This window comes from Sphaerodactylus townsendi, linkage group LG02 (genome assembly GCF_021028975.2).
Source record: "Sphaerodactylus townsendi isolate TG3544 linkage group LG02, MPM_Stown_v2.3, whole genome shotgun sequence".
Classification (NCBI taxonomy): domain Eukaryota; kingdom Metazoa; phylum Chordata; class Lepidosauria; order Squamata; family Sphaerodactylidae; genus Sphaerodactylus; species Sphaerodactylus townsendi.
In genome coordinates, this window is record NC_059426.1 from 30,620,884 (window position 1) to 30,638,934 (window position 18,051).

General features: G+C 41.5%; 1 protein-coding gene across 4 annotated transcripts in view; it reads right to left on the reverse strand.

Annotated features, from left to right (window-relative positions):
- Positions 1–18,051, reverse strand: part of UBR3 (ubiquitin protein ligase E3 component n-recognin 3) — a 118,255-nt gene that overhangs the window by 31,389 nt on the left and 68,815 nt on the right. For 2 of the 4 annotated variants that reach the window (XM_048484482.1, XM_048484480.1), the window contains 5 exons: positions 15,909–16,042; positions 13,011–13,121; positions 12,495–12,695; positions 10,954–11,090; positions 3,244–3,329 (listed from right to left, as the gene is read on the reverse strand). In XM_048484482.1, coding sequence (XP_048340439.1) covers positions 3,244–3,329; positions 10,954–11,090; positions 12,495–12,695; positions 13,011–13,121; positions 15,909–16,042 — 669 coding nt within the window. Of the gene's footprint in view, positions 1–3,243; positions 3,330–10,953; positions 11,091–12,482; positions 12,696–13,010; positions 13,122–15,908; positions 16,043–18,051 lie in introns of all 4 variants that reach the window. The other 2 variants (XM_048484481.1, XM_048484479.1) reach the window with 1 other exon arrangement.

Below are 18,051 nucleotides of genomic sequence, written 5' to 3' on the forward strand. Positions count from 1 at the left end.
CCTTGACCCTGGCAAGGATTGGGATGGCAGATCTCCAAGGAATATCAGGGATGTGATGCAGAGGCAGGCAATGGCAAACCACCTCTGTAAGTCAGTTGTGACTTGACAGCAAAACACGCACGCACGCACGCACGCACGCACGCACAGAGAGAGAGAGAGAGAGAGAGAGAGAGAGAGAGAGAGAGAGAGAGAGAGAGAGAGAGAGAACAGGCCCCTGCCGTGCCTGATAACCCTTGTCTTATGGAGTTCCACAAAACTCAGTCTTATCAATCTCCTAAGTTAGGACAAATCATTTGTGGTTTTGGAGTTTTCATCATCAATATGTTGATGACATCCAGCTCTATATTTCTTTATCTAAATCCCCCCCCACACACACATACCGCAGCCTAGGGAGATTTTCCCCCTGGGCGGAACACCCCTTCTGCATTCTGAGGGGAGACATTTTAAGGACAGTTAAACTATATCAGAATCATGATCGTAGTGCCACAAATATATGTAAGCAGAATTGCCAAGCAAGTAAAAAATGTTTAAGTTTTTTTAAACAAACAACTAACAGTATTAGATAAATAGAAACTGAAAGGGACAGTTGTGAGAATCTAATCTTCTCGGGATGCTTCAAGATTATTTACAACCATGATAAAAGAAGACCAGGTAAAATGCATATTGGAGATTAGGAAAGCTACAAAAACAAAAAGGGGATGCCAGAATGGTTGATGAGCAGAGAAGGCAAGAAGGATTCCTTTCAATTAAATGCACGGCCAACTTTAAATGTGATCTTTGTGGTCTGGCTCAGGTTCGGCATTTTGCTGCCACTGAAAAGCAGCTACCTGTGCCCAGTTAGAACACCAGCACAATACCAACTGAAGCTAAAAACATCAGGTGTGCAAAATGTATCTAGCTGGTGTGGACAGGTAGCAGCACAGTTTAAATGAGGCGCGCACGAAGTCGCACAAGAGACTTCTTCCACCTTGTCAGCGTGAAGAAAATAAAGGAAGGGAATAAATGGCACCAAAACAAATATCAATCATCCACAAGGAAAAGGAAAACATAACTGGATACTAAAACTATCAATGCTAAAAGCATTATAGAGAAAGAATAAACATTCCCTGAAATGCTTCAGAAGCAAGAAACCAGCTAAGGCTATGTAAAAGAATGAAAAATGATAAGGACGCTGCAGAGAAACTGAATGAATTCTTTAAACCTGCCTTCCCTAGCGGAAGATGCCTGACAGCTACTCGGGTCTGAAACATGCTTCTGGAGGAAGAGCCATCAGGAAAACTAAGTCAAACAGAGCTGACAATAATGTTCCAGGGCTAGCTGACAAACTACAAACTAACGACAACGAGTCCAGATAGCATAGATTGAAGAATTCTCAGAAAGAACTGATGAGGCGCTACAGGTAATGTAACTAAAGCTGATCTTATTTAAGAACTGTGATAATAAGGGATAATGAAAATGGCAAATCAGGGCAAGAAACTCCCATGTTTCCCTGAAAATGAGACAGGGTTTTATATTAATTTTTGCTCTAAAAGATTCACTAGGACTTATTTTCAGGGGATGTCTTATTTTTTTCCCTATGATTTTGCACTCCCCACATGACCAGATCAGCTGCACAGGGAAATCTGTAACTAGGGCATATTTTTGGAGTAGGGCTTATATTTCAAACATCCTCCAAAAATCCCCAAAAAATCATGCTATGGCTTATTTTCTGGAATTTTTTTCTTATTTTCGGGGAAACAGGGTATATAAACCCAGCAAAAACTCCTTACGTCAGATACACACAGATGGAATTTAAATTTGCAGTGACCAGTGAAAAAAGTGAATTTTGGGACCATTCTATGCCGTTATCCCCTTCTAAATTTACTGAAGTCAATGAGCTTAGAAGGAGTTAACTCTGCTTAGAATGGAACTGTAAGTTCTCATGGCAGGCTGAAATAGTTACAGCTGAATCTGCCGGTGGGAGTGGTGTGCAGCCGCACCGGTGGATTTGCCCTTCCAGGACACTAGCTGGCATAGGGGGCGGTCCAGGGGGGTCAGCTCCCTCCCAGCCATTGCTACTGTTATGCTTGTGGCCCAGGCTTGGGACTTACACCACCAGCAAGGTGGCATAAGTACATTAATCCTAACGGAGATTTCCCAGCAGCAGTGAACCTTTCTCACATTGTGAGCCTCCCTGCACTGCCAGGAAGCCTCCATGGGAAGGGCAGCCTGGCACAGCCACAGCCAGGTGTCCAGCCCCTTGGATGAGGCTGCCTGCTGGTTTTCATTAGACAGCATCACAGTCCACATAGAAAGATAAGCTCCATTATCTTTGAATCTGACAGAATGAGCTTTGGCTCATGAAAGCAAGTACCTGAGAAAAATGAAAACCAGAAAAATGAACTGGTTTTTAAAGTGCCACTGGACTTCTACCCTCTTCCATGCATTTCTTTAAAATGTGACAGCCAAATTTAAGTATGTTTTTAGCTTCGTTTACAGTTACAGGATCCTTGCAAGGTTTTTCTCCCATCAAGGACATTGGGACTTGAAATAAATGGCTGCCCTCCCTATTAGAATACTCATGTATAACACTATATCAGCACCACATTTGGAATACTGTATACATTTTTGGACGTCGTATCTTGAAAAGTTTACGAAAGAGGGCAACCGAGATGGTCAGTCTCAAAGAAAGGAAAAATAAAGAGTTTGAGGCTTCTCGCTTTAGCAAAAGTTAACAAACTTTGCGGGGGGTGGGGGCGCGCGCGCGAGCTGAGGTTTATAAAATAATGCATGGAATAGAAAAAGTTGACATAGAGAACTTCTATTCCCTCCCCAGTGCCACTAGAACTCAGGACACCAAATAAAGTTGATGGGTGATACATTCAGGATGGAAAAAGAAGGTGTGGTTTCATTTAGTGAGGGAGGACCTCAACCACACAGAGCGTTAAAAGGGGGTTAAACAAAGTCAGGGTGAAGGAAGAGTTCCTCATAATATTTTAAATTTGATTTTTTTTTGGAAGCTGTACTTTTACTTACTTACTCCTTCCTTCCTTCTTCCTCCCTCCCTCCCTACTTACTTATACCCCGCCCATCCCCCAAGGGCTCAGGGCGGCATACAACACAATAAAAAACATATAAGTTAAAACAATAAATAATAGCTCTAAAATACATTAAAACAAGCATTAACAGATAAAAGATGGCGACTTCAGTCCCAATTCCCCCTCCCACACGGTTCAAAATCACATTAAACCCCAATATACATACGTAAACATGATCTCTTTCCAGCCGTACTTGCACCTCCTTGACAGAGGTTGCCTCCCCGATGTACCAGTTCAAGTTCCAAATTTGTCCTGTTAAAAAAAAGAAAAGAAAAATTCTACACTTAAAATCACATTTAAAACAAAATAAACTGATCTTATATGTTTATATCAGGCTTGACTGCATCTTTTACACATCTGTTTTTAAATGACACACTATGTAAGCATTGTTTATGAACGCAAGTAATTATTAGCTAGTGTGGTATAGTGACTCTAGTGCATTGTCTAAGATCTGAAAAAGCTAGATTCAAACCCCCACTCTTCTATGGACGTTCACTGGGTGATTTGGGGCCAGTCTAACCCACCTCACAGGATAAAATACTATGGTGACATGGAGTAGAGGAGAATAAGGGAAGTTGCTCTGAATTCCCATTGAGGAGAAAGGAAGAGTATAAATGAAGTAAGCAAATACATAAATAAATCTTGGAATGCAATTTACATACATGCCTACACAAAAGTAACCTTATATCAAATTGTGGGGCTTAAACCCTATGCTTTCTAAAGTAACCAAAACATGTTTTGAACATGGCTTGCCATAGAACAGACCGAGCTGTTGAAAAGTTAGATAGTTTCAGAGGGTCACCGTGTTGGTCTGCAGTAGGACAGTTACACTCAAGTTCAGTAGCGTCTCAGAAATCAACAAGTTTTGAGGGGGTATCAGGTATTGAGAGTCAAAGCTCCCTTTGTCCCATACCTGACCAGGAGAGCTTGGATTCTAAAAAGATATACCCTTAAAATCTTGTTCATCTCTAAGGTGAAAAGAATGGACAAGAAGGGAAATAAACAAAAAAGACAAAAAGTCAACCGCATCAGTAAGGGTAATTTCAGGCATTCCTTTCCAAGGACAGCTCTCAATCCATATAACTCTTATGAACATATGATCCTCCCATAAGGAGAACATTTCAGGGATTTTTGGGGAGACCCTCCTGATGATACCACCCAGGTTTGGTAAGGTTTGGTTCAGGGGGTCCAAAGTTATGGACTCCCAAAGAGGGTGCCTCCATCCCCATTTGTTTCCAATGGGAGCTAATAGGAGACGGGGGCTACACTTTTGAGGGTCCATAACTTTGGACTCCCTGAACCATACTTATTATCACATCAATTATTTGATGTGATAATCTTCACAGCACCTCATTTCCCACTACCCATAGTTCTAGGAATAATGCAGTAGCCCAGAAGATACTCGATAGTGCCCCCAAATGATTTGTGGCTAAAATTCAATCCAGTGTGATTATACACTGATTTTTTTATTTACAGCCAACAATGGGAAGGCACTCTAAGATGCTACACTAAATAGGTCAAAAATGTCTTAATTGTGCATCTTTCTGATTCAAGGAGTTAGAGCCCAGGTAACAAGGAAAAATGCAGAGAAATCAGAAATATTTTTCTCTCATCGAAACATTATGCAACGATTCCAGCTGCATCAACTGGAAGACAAGGTTTTCCCATATGCCATGTTTGCTAAAATATATTCACACATTACTAAAACACTAACATTTCAAAATATTAATATTCTTAAGTTTGCAGCTTGTGTCACCAATTTTTGAAAGAACACTTTAATTCTTCCGACTCCAGGAAAAAAAAAAGCAATTTAACACTGATAATGTTTCTGCTCTGAGCTCCATCTGGTTGCTGCTGATAAGGGCATCTGTGTGACAAGGGAATTTTCCACTCTTCAGGCGATTTGCAGCGCTCACTGAACTTCTAAAAACCTACTAGCAAAGTAGCTGGGACACAAATTTAATATTAGTGGATAGAATAGGAAATGCTCCACACATGTTACTTTGCCAAGGGAATACTAAAGAGACCACGGTTTATTTCTACAAGCCTTTTAATTTTATTCATTTCCTTTCTCAAAACTAAAGTAAAACTCCCTACTCTTTCTTTAGCTAAGAGATTCACTGGATCAGGGAATCTTTTCAAGACTTCACTTTGCCAGATAACAAAAACCTTTGCTTTTCAGCAAAAAATGTCCATATTTCCGATGGAAAAGGAAGAAGCAGAAATCCTGGAAAAAAGATGTTTCAAGGCAGTTCAGAATGAACAAGATGAACTTGATGCAGCAAATATTAAAGCACTCCTACTGAGGCCATGTATGGGTGGTGACCAATGAAAAGTGTCTCCGCCTTCTGCAACAGCATAGAACACCTGTCCAAAAACACTGAGGCTTTACAGAAACGACACAAGTTCTCTGCTGCAAGATCCTTCCCTTTCCCCCCAAAGATGATCACCAAAAAGCAAGCGTTTCAAAACAGATCTGCCATTTCCGAGTTAAATGCACCGCTCCTGTTCTGGATGATTCTGGTCAGGTCAGGGGCATGCAACCCAGGGGGACATATGGGGTCAAATGTCCCTGGGCTGCGGTCATTTAGTCACATGGGGGGCGGAAAATCGTCCCCCACCCCTCCTCCTTTCCCCCAAGTCTATACACTGATTTCAAGACCTCATGCAAAAAAAGTTTGGTTGTGGTAGGGAAGAGTGGCCGCCCATACGGGGGAGGGGGGGGGCAGAAAACTCATATTTTGCACCGGGCTACATTTTCCCTAGATACTCCTCTGGGTCAGGTCATATTCATATGTAGGCACACTCTTAAAGTCCCAGGCATCTACTTAGCTTTCTTATATCATTTGACTCCTAGCCAGAGGCACACCTCTGTAATGCTTTAGGTCTGTTCTGGGTATAGTACACAAGTGAGAGCCAGCGTGATGTAGTAGTTAAGGGGTTGGACTAGGATCTGGGAAACCCAGATATGAATTCCTATTCTGCCATGGAAGCTTGTCTGCTCCTGAGAGAAGCCAGTTTTTTGAAAAAGATCCCACATTGTTTTTACTCTAATAATATTCCCAGCTGAGACTGAAACCAAACTAACAGAGCAATCCTGAAGGTGGAACAGCCAGGGACGGCACAACTGCAACACCTCCAAACAGGACACCGGCAAACAAAACGTGAAGTTCCCTCAACCACCCTAAAAAAACCCTATAAAGAAAGAAAGAAAGAAAGAAAGAAAGAAAGAAAGAAAGAAAGAAAGAAAGAAAGAAAGAAAGAAAGAAAGAAAGAAAGAAAGAAAGAAAGAAAGAAAGAAAGAAAGAAAGAAAGAAAGAAAAGTAGCTAGAAACTATTTCCCTCATGCACAGTCTCTATACAAACTGTATCAACTGCCTAACAGGAAGATGGATGAACAGCTGTATTTCAACATGTCTTGCTTCTTTGGTAACTTGAGCACTTCCTATGTGACACTATGTATTTGTATATGGCCCACTGCAAAACACCTAACATTTGTATTACTCATAGGTGTCAAATTCACGGTCCTCCAGATGTTATGGACTACAGTTCCCATCATCCCCTGTCAGCATCATGCTGGCAGGGGTGATGGGAACTGTAGTCCATAACATCTAGAGGGTCGCAAGTTTGTCACCTGTGCATTACATTGTCTCAGCCTTTCACATGAACTCTAGAATGTTTAAAGGTGACCCTTTGCAAGCAAATGGGTCTGAGACAGCATTTTCTTCTGCAATAACAAATACACCGAATGAGAGTAAAGCATAAAAAGGCGCTCTTAGTAAATAGGAAATCCACGGCTAGTTTCAGCAAGGAGTTACTTCATTTCCCTCCCGTCCATCATAGTAAGTCTTGCTGGAGCAAACACTTTGGGAGAGGATAGGCCAGACTCTAATTTCTCTTAATCACATTTTCTTGCCATTCTCTTAACAAGTTTTCTATGGCCATGCTATTTTATTACAGATTAGATAACCTGTGGGAGTTCCTTGGAGGAAGGGTAGGATAAAAATGTAAAGGGGGGGGGGTCAAAATTAAAACACATGGACTGAGAAGTACAAGTCTAGAGTCCACTGAGGTAGATGTGAAGCTTTGATGAGACACGTGCACTTACTACTCAGCTGAATATCTACTGTACAGCTGTCCAAGTGTTAGCGTGCATTACGGGGGGGTGGGGGGCGCGTCTCCCTTTTAAAACTACTAGCTGGGTTCCACAAGCCTCTATCAGCAGTTTCTGGAATGGTTATGTCTTCATTATTCTACCACTCAGCTGTCCCCCTCCCCCCCCAAACAAATGATATTAATTTGTTTACAAGTCCTATCAGTGGCTCTGAGAAAAGAATTACAGGATTTTTCTAGTAACAGGAAGAACGATATTGAGATTACTCAGTCAATGCCACAGCACAAACATCCATGCAAAGGTGACCTTTCAGAAACCAACAGAGATCTAAGAAGCACCTGCCCCTGGTTTATCATTGGCTCTGCTGCTCTGACGTCACAGTGGGCCTTCTAAGCCTTGGCCTGTCCAGCTGCGTGGAAGGAGGAGTGGGAAGAGATGAGAAGTATTCAATCCTGATTTCAGACGTCCACAGACAACTCTATAAGCTAAATTCAACAGCACAGAAGTATATTTATATTTACTTAATTTATAACCCCGCCTCTCCCAATACAGGCCCAAATGCACTTGGGCTGTTCTCCTTGTACTAGCAGGTGAAGACTTTTCCGTTTTGTGTGGCACACCCTAGCTGACCCTCCTTTTTGTTCATTTTTAATCAGATTTTATATGCATGCATTGTTTTTAAAAGCTGGTTTTTAATGTCTGCTTTTAATCGCTAAATTTATAGGCGTTCTTTTAAAAAGCTGATTTTAACACCTCTTTAATTGTCCGCCACCTTGATGGCTCTAATTGGACAGAAAAGCAGCATTCACATGTTTAAATAAATAGGTAAACACATAAAATGTGTGTTTGGGGAGGGGGGACTCTTAACAGGAAAAGGTACCTCCCTATGAAACTTGAAGCTGACCCTAAATTGCCTGGAGAATCAGAAGCAGGCTGTTTGAATTTTTAAAATCAAACTAGGTTAGAACAAGTCTCAGCTGCATGTATACACAAATCTTTAGAACCTGGCTTATATCAGTAATGATTCCATGTGCTTTGTTATAATCTTGGGGGGTTATTACACAAAACTGACACTCCCCTTAAAAGTTATTTCACAGCTGTTTCATGGTAACATTGGCCAGGGTTGTTGTGGCACAAGAAGTCCAGTCTCTTCTAAGAGGCTCAGTCTGCACAGCCTTTACAAGCCCAGTAGCCCTGTGATGCTACCTACAGTCCTGGGGCCACTTATTTAAGAAAAAAAATAAACTGACAAGATGAAGCAACAAGTCTTGAAAACCGCACGTGTTTTCCAACTGACTTAAATTCCTAATATTTTCATAAAGGTCAAAACGAGAAGTTATTCATCAACCTGAGCGGGAAGTCAGTGTTCCTCTACATAGCTTCACTTGCTCAGTCACAATGCAGTGGATGCTTTAAGTTAAAAGGAAAGGTTACCAGCTCTCCACTTGAAACATCCGTAAGGTCCAATGCACTGTGCAGAAAAGATGGGTGAAGTGGATACCTTGAGATATCTCAGTCAACATATAAAGCAACTGATGGTTTGCAGTGTTGTGGGCAGGGGAGATAGAACCTCCATATGACAGAAGTTAACTAAAGGATTGACACAGCATCAGTGGGGATCAGGTGCCAGTTCTTAAGTCTAAACAGGTCCTGATGATGAAGGAGGACAGACGTCAACAGCCTGAGGAAGGGCACTCTGCAACTTCTGTCTTAACAACAGGAAGGCAGAATACCTCTTTACTGTGGAGACACCAGGAAGCGAAATTCTAATGATAGGAAGCCAACTCCTGGAATCTTTTTCCAGGACACACTGAGGAGAAATGACTCACTGAGGACATGGTGCCGGATCTCAAGGATGAGAAACAGCAGAAGTTTCTATCAGTCCAACAAGCCTTCCCTCAACACAAGATACTGTGAGAGCTGATGGCTCTTTGGTCAAGGGGGAAGTGCTACCGTCAGCCAAATGCATCAGCAGGGCGCAAGCCATCATCTGCCTTTCTATGGCTGCTTCCAGATGGACGTTTTGCTCCACCCCACAACTGCAGCCCTAGCTGAAGGGTGGCTTCCACATTACATCATTGTACACCTTGAGGTTTTTCCCCTGCTCCTCTGCACCTGCGCTGGTGCAAACTTTCAGGACAGATCATACTCATGGATTAGAGATGGGAAGGTGTGAATTCCCATGCCCATTTCCCCTTGCACCTGCCACTCCATACTCCACTACCGCGAGGCTTTTTTTGCTGTCTTAAAAAAAATACCTACTACCAATTAAAACAAAACAATTGAACATACAATACTGGCACAAGGGGATAACATGGAGACCTCCCCGCCGAAGTCTTCACTACTGCTGTGAGTTCCTCTGAATTTACACACAGAAGCAACCACCCAGCTTTCAGATCACACAACATCATCCTTGGTACATGAACACAATTATGTAAGTTTACGATAGAGAACTGATATGAATAACAAACTAGGCTACTTCATATGAGATATCCTGTGGATACATACAGTCCTTCTAAACACGCACAGTACATACATGCATCGTTATCTATAGCCAAATACATAATATATTGGCTTTATATTAGTTACAAAACTTAGCAGAACCTGTGTAACAGAACTTTGTTTACCGGGTTTCCTCCCTGCCCCACCTTCAGAAAGCTCTTTTCTGTGGTTGAAAAAAGGCTACAGAAACAGAGAAGCAAACAGGAAAACTCTGCATGCTTTCTGATCTTTGTTGAATTCAACCCACTGTGAGAGAAGCATCGAATACTCTAAGCCGCAGGCTCTCAAACTGCCCGAAGTAGGAACCACCTTCTAAACTTGCGCTACCTTTTTGGAATCTGGGATATTTTCCCTCTCATCAATGTAAAACTCAAGAATCTCACATCCACACACGCTATGATTATGTTCTATTGTTCTTTTTTCAGTATTTATAAATGCATGGTATCGTTGAGCTGTACTTCATAGTCATTTTCTGCATTACCGGTACTTAGTGGCAAACTCAAATTTGTTATCAGGCCTCCCAAACCACCTCCCAGCTTACCCAATTCCACCTCTTCGTTCTTGGTCTCATGACTCTCCTGCAAGAGATCAGAGATCTTCTTTTTGGGTCCTGTTTGAGAACCACTCCTTCAAGCAGTAGATGAAAATCTACAGGAACACCCCCAGAAGCACTCCTTTCTGCATTACCTTTGCAGAACCTCATACACCCAAACATCTCCATTTTGCATGCATGCATGAATACTGACACAGCTTTGGGGGCCCTGTTTGGATGGGGAGGCTACAATAAAATGCTTGAATATTTATTATTTTAAAGCACTTCTGATGCCTAGAATCACCAAATGAGCAGACAAATTTGTGCCTTTATGGCTAATTTCTCCTGGCAAGGAGAAAAGTTATTTATTCTCAACTTGAAAAGGAAGAAAAACGGAAAGAGACTAAAAACAGAATCGGGAACCAAACATTTGTTCCTTTAGTCAGTGAGAATGTACTTCAATGTAAGTCAAATGAAATTCGAATATTTAATGAGAGTTTTCATGACTGACTCAAATGGAATGTGGATTATACCAGTGCAAAACGATCCGGCAGTACTTTGCAAGGACTTCAAAGAAAGGAAGGATTCTAGTTCTATGCATAACACCTAATCTCTCAGGATTGCACTAGTAAAGAAAACTGTGACAGCTATTCAATGAGTTTTTAACAGAAGGGGAATGAGGAAGTGACAAACAGGAAAAATGTGTTAAAACAGATGTCGTAACCCACCTGGCTACTGAATACATGAAAAGAAAATCATTGTCTGGTGATCCAGGAGTCTTGCTGTAATCAGTGTATTTTTTCTGGGTAGTGCTTTTGATATCCTTCATCACAGACTCCATTTCTTTGCTTAAGTTGGTTTCTGACTGTATGTATTTTTTTAAAAAAAAGAGGAAAAGGTGACATAAATGACCTAGTTTATCTAGAGTAAAGGCTGCATAATAAATCGGGAAAAATGATGACTTTAATTTAACATATAATGGTTATGTGCATTAGAAGATGAAATATTATACAATGAAACGGAATCCAGACCGATACAGAGATGGACACAGTCATCCTAATGGGTATGATTTTGCAAATAATTCAGATGGCCATTTGTTCCAATTATTCAACCAACAACAGTGAACACACTAATCCAGTGATGGCGAACCTTTTTGAGACCGAGTGCCCAAATTGCAACCCAAACCCCACTTATTTATCGCAAAGTGCCAACCTGGCAATTTAACCTGAATGCTGAGGTTTTAGTTTAGAAAAAAACGGTTGGCTCCCTCTTCCTCCGCCCCACCCGCTCGAGCAGGGGCCAGCCTGCTCTAGCCTCCAGCAAGTCCCATGCGCACTGCTCTGTGCCTCTCTAGCATCTCTGCCTCCTCTGCGCCCCCCCCCCCCAGGCAGCAGCCACTCGGAGCACAGGCACCAGGCCAGCCAGCCGAGTCCTCCCTGCTCACCGCGGTGCGCTCACATTCTGCTCAGTGGCCCAGGTCAGTCTAGATGTGAGTGTGTGTGTGTGTGGGGTGTGTGTGATTTTCCGCCCCCCACATGATGAACTCTGTGTGCGTGTGCCCACAGAGAGGGCTCCGAGTGCCACCTCTGGCACCCGTGCCACAGGTTCGCCATCACTGCACTAATCCTTTGTAAGTGAAAGCTGTGTTTTAACATACCCGTGAACAGAATGGTGATTGCTAAGGTTAAAGTATTCTAACATGGCCATCCTAAGTAAAGTTACATCCTCCTACATCCACTGCAGTCAATACAACTTAGAATGGTGCAGTTCTGCTTAGGATGGCACAGTATATAATGTTAACAACATCTTTCTGAATGTCACTATAAAAACTTCAAAACGCAAACCTACATGTATAAATCCTAATAAAAAATATAGTTCACAGCTTTAAATGTCCTCTTGACTGACACTTTAAAGGGCTTTCAGTTACGAGGGATTGATGAGTGGTACCATACAAAAATCAGGTGTTCCAAGTAATAACAGTTCAGTTCTGCATAAAGCAAAAGCCTGAAACATGAATTTCATGACTGAAATCTGGGAGCAAAAATGTCACCATATCATAGCCTACTTTAATGGCAATGTCACAGAAGGCAGAAGGAATATTTTAACAATTATTTAAGCTCTTAAATATAGAAATGGAAGAGAACATCCAGCTTGTTACGTTTTATAAAATGTAAATGAGTCATGCAGAGGGGGAGAAAGAGAGAGGAAAAGGAAGTTGAAAGGTGGAGACAAATTAACAAGGATCTTTCTGCCTTACACTGATGCTTACGGGGAAAGTTCCCAGCTGCTCTTGTAGCTCTTCGACTTCCTTTATGAGATCTTGCATGTTCTTGTTACTGTGACATTGCCAAAGGTTTCTCTCCACATTGTTGCCGGGATAACATGGGAGGACACTGTTGGCAAACTGCCTACATAAAGGGCAAGTAAATTCTCCTTTATCCACCGAAAATCCCTGGAGGACCTGATCGTTCTAAAAGAAACAAATATACAAGTGAATTTCGGAAAAATGGTAAGCAACTGCCATCTTTAAAATTCCAAAGAGAGCACAGGGTCAGAAATCAGAAGTTATTCTGCTACAAGCAAGAGTAATGTTATTCGAGTAAAACTATATTGTAAACAAAGCAGCACAACCATACATGTAAAACAATGGATTTCAGGCCCTGCATGATAAAAACCCTCTTTTATAAATGCAGAAGTGCTGAGGTTTTAGCAACCGTCAACAATAAAAATGCATAGTATTTAAACAGTAAAAGGTTAATAACTGAAAATGTTTGTTTTGACTTACCCGTAACGATTCCATGTAGGATTTATGACAATCTATGTGCAACGTGTGTCCACAGGTTTGTACATAGACGCCTCCTTCCCAGCCAATTGATACTGACTGCAGACAGGAACTCTTAAAAAAAACCATTAACATAAGATGTGAGAGTTTTTAAAAATATGAACACCACTGTTTTAGAACGCAGGAATGACGTTCACATCCTGGAAATCATTGACACAAGCCCTGAATAGTGGTACAGATGCAATTACAGGGCAAATTCTAGATGAAAAATTTAGCTGTAAAATCCATATGTGCTTCAAGCACTGAGTCTCTTTAATATAATTGCGATCAGATGAAGATCATGCTCCGCAAATCTGCAAGACAAGGAGAAAATGGCCTTTGTGCCTGAAATCCTGTACTCTGGTCAAAGAAATAAGAGAACACGCCATAGTGTAGTGATGCCCAGAAGATGAACTGTTGTTGCCTAGATAAAACGGATATGGAATCCATTGAAGAAGTACCTCAGCAACATCAATAGTATCCTGTATCCAACCTCACCTCCTCTGCTTACAAGCTTCACCATGAAGGTAAAGGGCCTTCAGATCCAGGTACTCATTAACTCTGGGCCTATGTTCCCTGCACTTGTATGTTTTTCCTCAGTCTGAAGAGAAGCCACACTTGAACAACGCTGATTGGCCAGTCCTTTAGGTCAGGCACAACACCCTGCAACTTGCAGCTAACTGCACAAGGACAATTTTCTAAAGTGAGTGCCAAAAGAAATTCTTAATCAAATCGCTATGCAAGTGATCTCAAAAACAAGGCAGCCAGTCTGCCTCCCCCACACCCCCGGCAGGCCTTAGTTAACTTTTAGTCTGGAACCAGGTACACACTTCAGTGCACGAGGGAAGTAGAATTTGCTCCACAGCCTTCCATCTGGCAAGTTCCTGAGGTTATTCCATACAGGACAAAACGAGTGTCTGTTATTCCATACAGGACAAAATGACCTGACCCCTCCAGGCGTACCATACTATGCTCGCTAATGGAAAGTGGGGGGCTAGACAAAGGGATGAACCCTCTTTCTCGACTTTTTTTTAAGTAAGAAAGAAGGCTTGAGACCAACTTTCTCTACAGCAATTTGACAGTCCAGCCTAGCTTGACCTTATCAGTTTGGAAGATAAGCAGGGTTGGGTCCTGGTTAATCTTAGGATGGGAGACCACCAAAAAAGTCTTGGGATGCTATGAAGACAAGAAATGGCAAACCACTTCTGCCCATCTCTTGCCTTGTAAACACCACGATCCTGGAGTCACCATGAGTCAGTTGTGATTTGATGGCACACAACTATTTTTATTTCCCTGGAGAAATAAAATATCTGTTTTCGGACTTCCATGCTCTAATCAACAGAAGAAATATCTGAAATATCTGTTTTCGGACTTCCATGCTCTAATCGACAGAAGAAATGGGACTTTCTTACATCAGCTAGGGTTTGGCTATCCCCAAGGAAGATTCACTTCTGCCCTTTGCTGCTTGAGTAATCATTCATATTTTCTTACTGAAACGTTTCCCTACTTGAAACGAACCAAATACAAGCATAAACCTTTGTCTTCCAACTAATAATATTGAAATAAACCTAGAGGGAATCGTCATGGCGGACAACCATATAGGTCATTTTCAAAAGGGAGCTGATGCTCTCCTTTAAGCAAAGTACCTGGGTTCCGTTTGGCACCTTGTAGACAATGTTTATGACTTAAATGATGCCTTGAAAGCTAATTGCCACTATGGAAAGACTTCCTACTGCTGAGGGGACAGCTGATCAACAACACGATTTTATTGCTTAGCTCAGCTGAACAAACAATTCAGGGGGTTCAGAGAGGTTTTTGTTTGCACGCTGTTAGAAATTGAAGGATTAAACCTTCCCTGCTGTGGCCATTTTAGCACAGCAATGGTTGAGAAAGATAAAAGAAAACAGAAATCACTTATCTAATGAATACCTGCTTTGGGCCAGGGACTTTCAAACTAAAACAGAAACACTGCAATATTAATCTAGGTCCCCAAGGATTGAAGATTCCAGCCACACTAGAGTGTCCTTCAGAAAGGCCTGGTATTATCTACAGATCCTGCAAGGTCTGTTCCACTAGAGATTTATAAAAGTATGCGTGGGCCGGAGAAAGTTGATAGAGGGAGCTTCTTCCCCTTCCCCATAATAACAGAACTCCTGAACACCCCAATTAAATTATTGGGAAATAGGTTCAGGATGGGCAAAAGAAAATACTTCGTCACTCAATGCGGAATTTCACTGCGGAATTTACTGCCAGGGGGTGGAATGATGGCCACAACCATACGCTGGTTTAAAAGATGGTTAGACAGATTCAGAGTGGAGAGGCCCATGAATGGATGGTAGCCATTGTCACTGAAGGAAGCCTTTATTTACAGAAGCAGCAGACCTCTGAATACCGATCTCTAGCCATCCTTAGCAATACTAAATTAAACGCTTTGCACAGTTACTATTTCAACTTAACTAAGACTTATCTCCAAAAGAAGAGAGTTGGTTTTTATATCCCACTTTTCTCTACGGAGTCTCAAAGCAGCTTAAAATCACCTTCCCTTTCCCTTGAAAAGTAAGTCGGGCTGAGAAAGCTCTGTGAGAACTGTGGTTAGCCCAAGGTAACCCAGTAGGCTGCGTGTGGAGGAGTGGGGAATCAAACCTTGCTCACCAGATTAGAGTTTGCCGCTCATGCAGCAGAGCAGGGAATCAAACTTGTTTCTCCAGATTAGAGTCTACATTTCTTAACCGCTGTACCCCGCTGGTTCTCAACAAAAAAAGAGAGCTATGATCAGAAAAAAATTAATTGTAATGGCACTAAGACAAGAACAACACCGCTTTATTTTTGAGAAGGGGTGTTCTGCTACTATCGAATACTTACATCTTTAAAGAACTTTTGTAAAATTGCAAGTCGTTCTTCATAGACAGCTGCGCATGTATCCCGAGCGTAAATCTGCTCCTTTTCTGTAGTCGGCAGCTTCTTGGGCTCAGAACTATTACGGCATTGCCCCAAAACTGCAAGGGGACAAAAATCAGTAGCATGACAGAAAGAAAACCTGCATTTTTGGTAATTCTTTTTTTTTTTTAGAAATCCATAAATCAGACAAAATAATAGGTGCTGACTGAGTCAAAATTAGTCAAAGAACAGACTAGAGCAGGGGTGTCCAACTGCGGCACCTCAGATGTTCATGCACTACAATTCCCATCATGGCTGATTGGCCATGCCAGCAGGGGCTGATGGGAATTGCAGTCCTTGAACATCTGAACCGCCAGAGTTGGACACCCCTGAACTACAGAGTCTGCGCTGTGGGTACTCTCAGAAGGGCTAGAAAACTGCTAAATATTACACTAAGCAGGTATCTCTATTCTCATTAGAACATATAATCTTATTACACTCTCCCTCCAATTATCTGACCATGATTCAGAAGCAATAACCGATGTCACACGTATTTTATTTCCAATCCCCAAAGACAATTCTCTAGAAATGAGTGTGTAGGACCTGCAAAATACACACTCTGGGGTATCCTAGTGAATCCAGTGAGCCTATTTCTAAATGGCTTGATAATTTAATGACTTATTTACTTACTTAATAACTTGTTTACTTATTAAAATATTTAAAATTTCAGCTTGTCTCATGACTGATTCTATTTCTACCTTTAAAGGTGTGAGGCAAGGCTGTGTGTTAGCACCAACCCTTTTCAATTTATTTTTGAGTGACCTTCCATCAGCCTTATTGGAAATTAATAACCATGCCCCTAAATTAGGCTCAAGGCATATTCCAATACTTCTATATGCTGATGATACCATCCTTCTATCTCGCTCAAAAGTTGGACTTAGTCGACTGCTGAATAGATGTGGGCAGTACTGTACAAATAACGGACTAGTCATCAATTATCAAAAGACCAAGATTTTGATCTTTGCCAAACAATACAAAAAACATAACTGGGCGATTAATAAAGTGCCAGTGGAGCAAGTTAACCAATACAAATATCTTGGAATTACATTTTCTTATAACCTCTCCTGGTTACCCCACAAAAAAGCTGCTATTGCAGCTGCTACCATCAGTTATTCTGCCATTGCACGCTTCTTTTATGGAAAGGGCCACTCCCTTGTCCCAGCAGCACTAAAAATCTTTAACTCTAAGATAGAAGCGCAGTTACTTTATGGAGTACCTATCTGGCTCCAAGCAGTTGACAACTCCTTGAATACTGTCCAATCCAAATTTTTCCGTGAAATTATGGGCCTGCCAAATTGTGTACCGTATGCAGCCCTCTGTTTAGAACTGGGCCAAAATTCATTAGTTTATAGGGCTTGGTTGAGAGCTTTTAAATTTTGGCTTCGCCTGCATTTCTCGCATGATGAGCACTCGCTGATTCACCTACTTTTGTCTGATACTCAGGCTAATCCATGGTTCTCTCTGATCAAAAGAAAGATTGAATCACTTGGTATATCTCTCGACTCGCTTTTCCCGCTATCTAGTTCAGAATCCTACAACTTGTTAAAACAAAAATTGTTGGAAAGCGGAATGGATTAATTTATTTAGGGCTGCTATGAAAACTTGTTCACCCTTACATCTCTCAATACCCCTATATCAAAACAGGATGGCTCCCTATTTGTATTTTTTGACTAATCCAATGCAGAGAAGAGCCCTCACACTTGCTCGTTTTCCCCTCCGCTTTATTGCGTGGTAGATTTAACAACTTGGAAATGAGCGAAAGGGTATGCTCTTGTGGTGAACAACAAATTGAAACATTGGCACATCAACTGCTTTGCTGCCCTAAATCTGCTAATACCAGATCAAAATATTCCAACATTCTTTCTAGGATACCTAGTGAAATGGAAGAATCAGGTAGACTTCCTTTCCTTCTGGACAATTCTGACAATGAAACTTGTGAATTGGTTGCACAATTTTTACTGGAGGTGATGCACAATCAATAATTTATATTTTATCTTAAACCTTTGTATTTGTATACCTTTTATCTTAAACCTTTGTATTTGTATACCTTTTATCTCAGGTTTTTTTA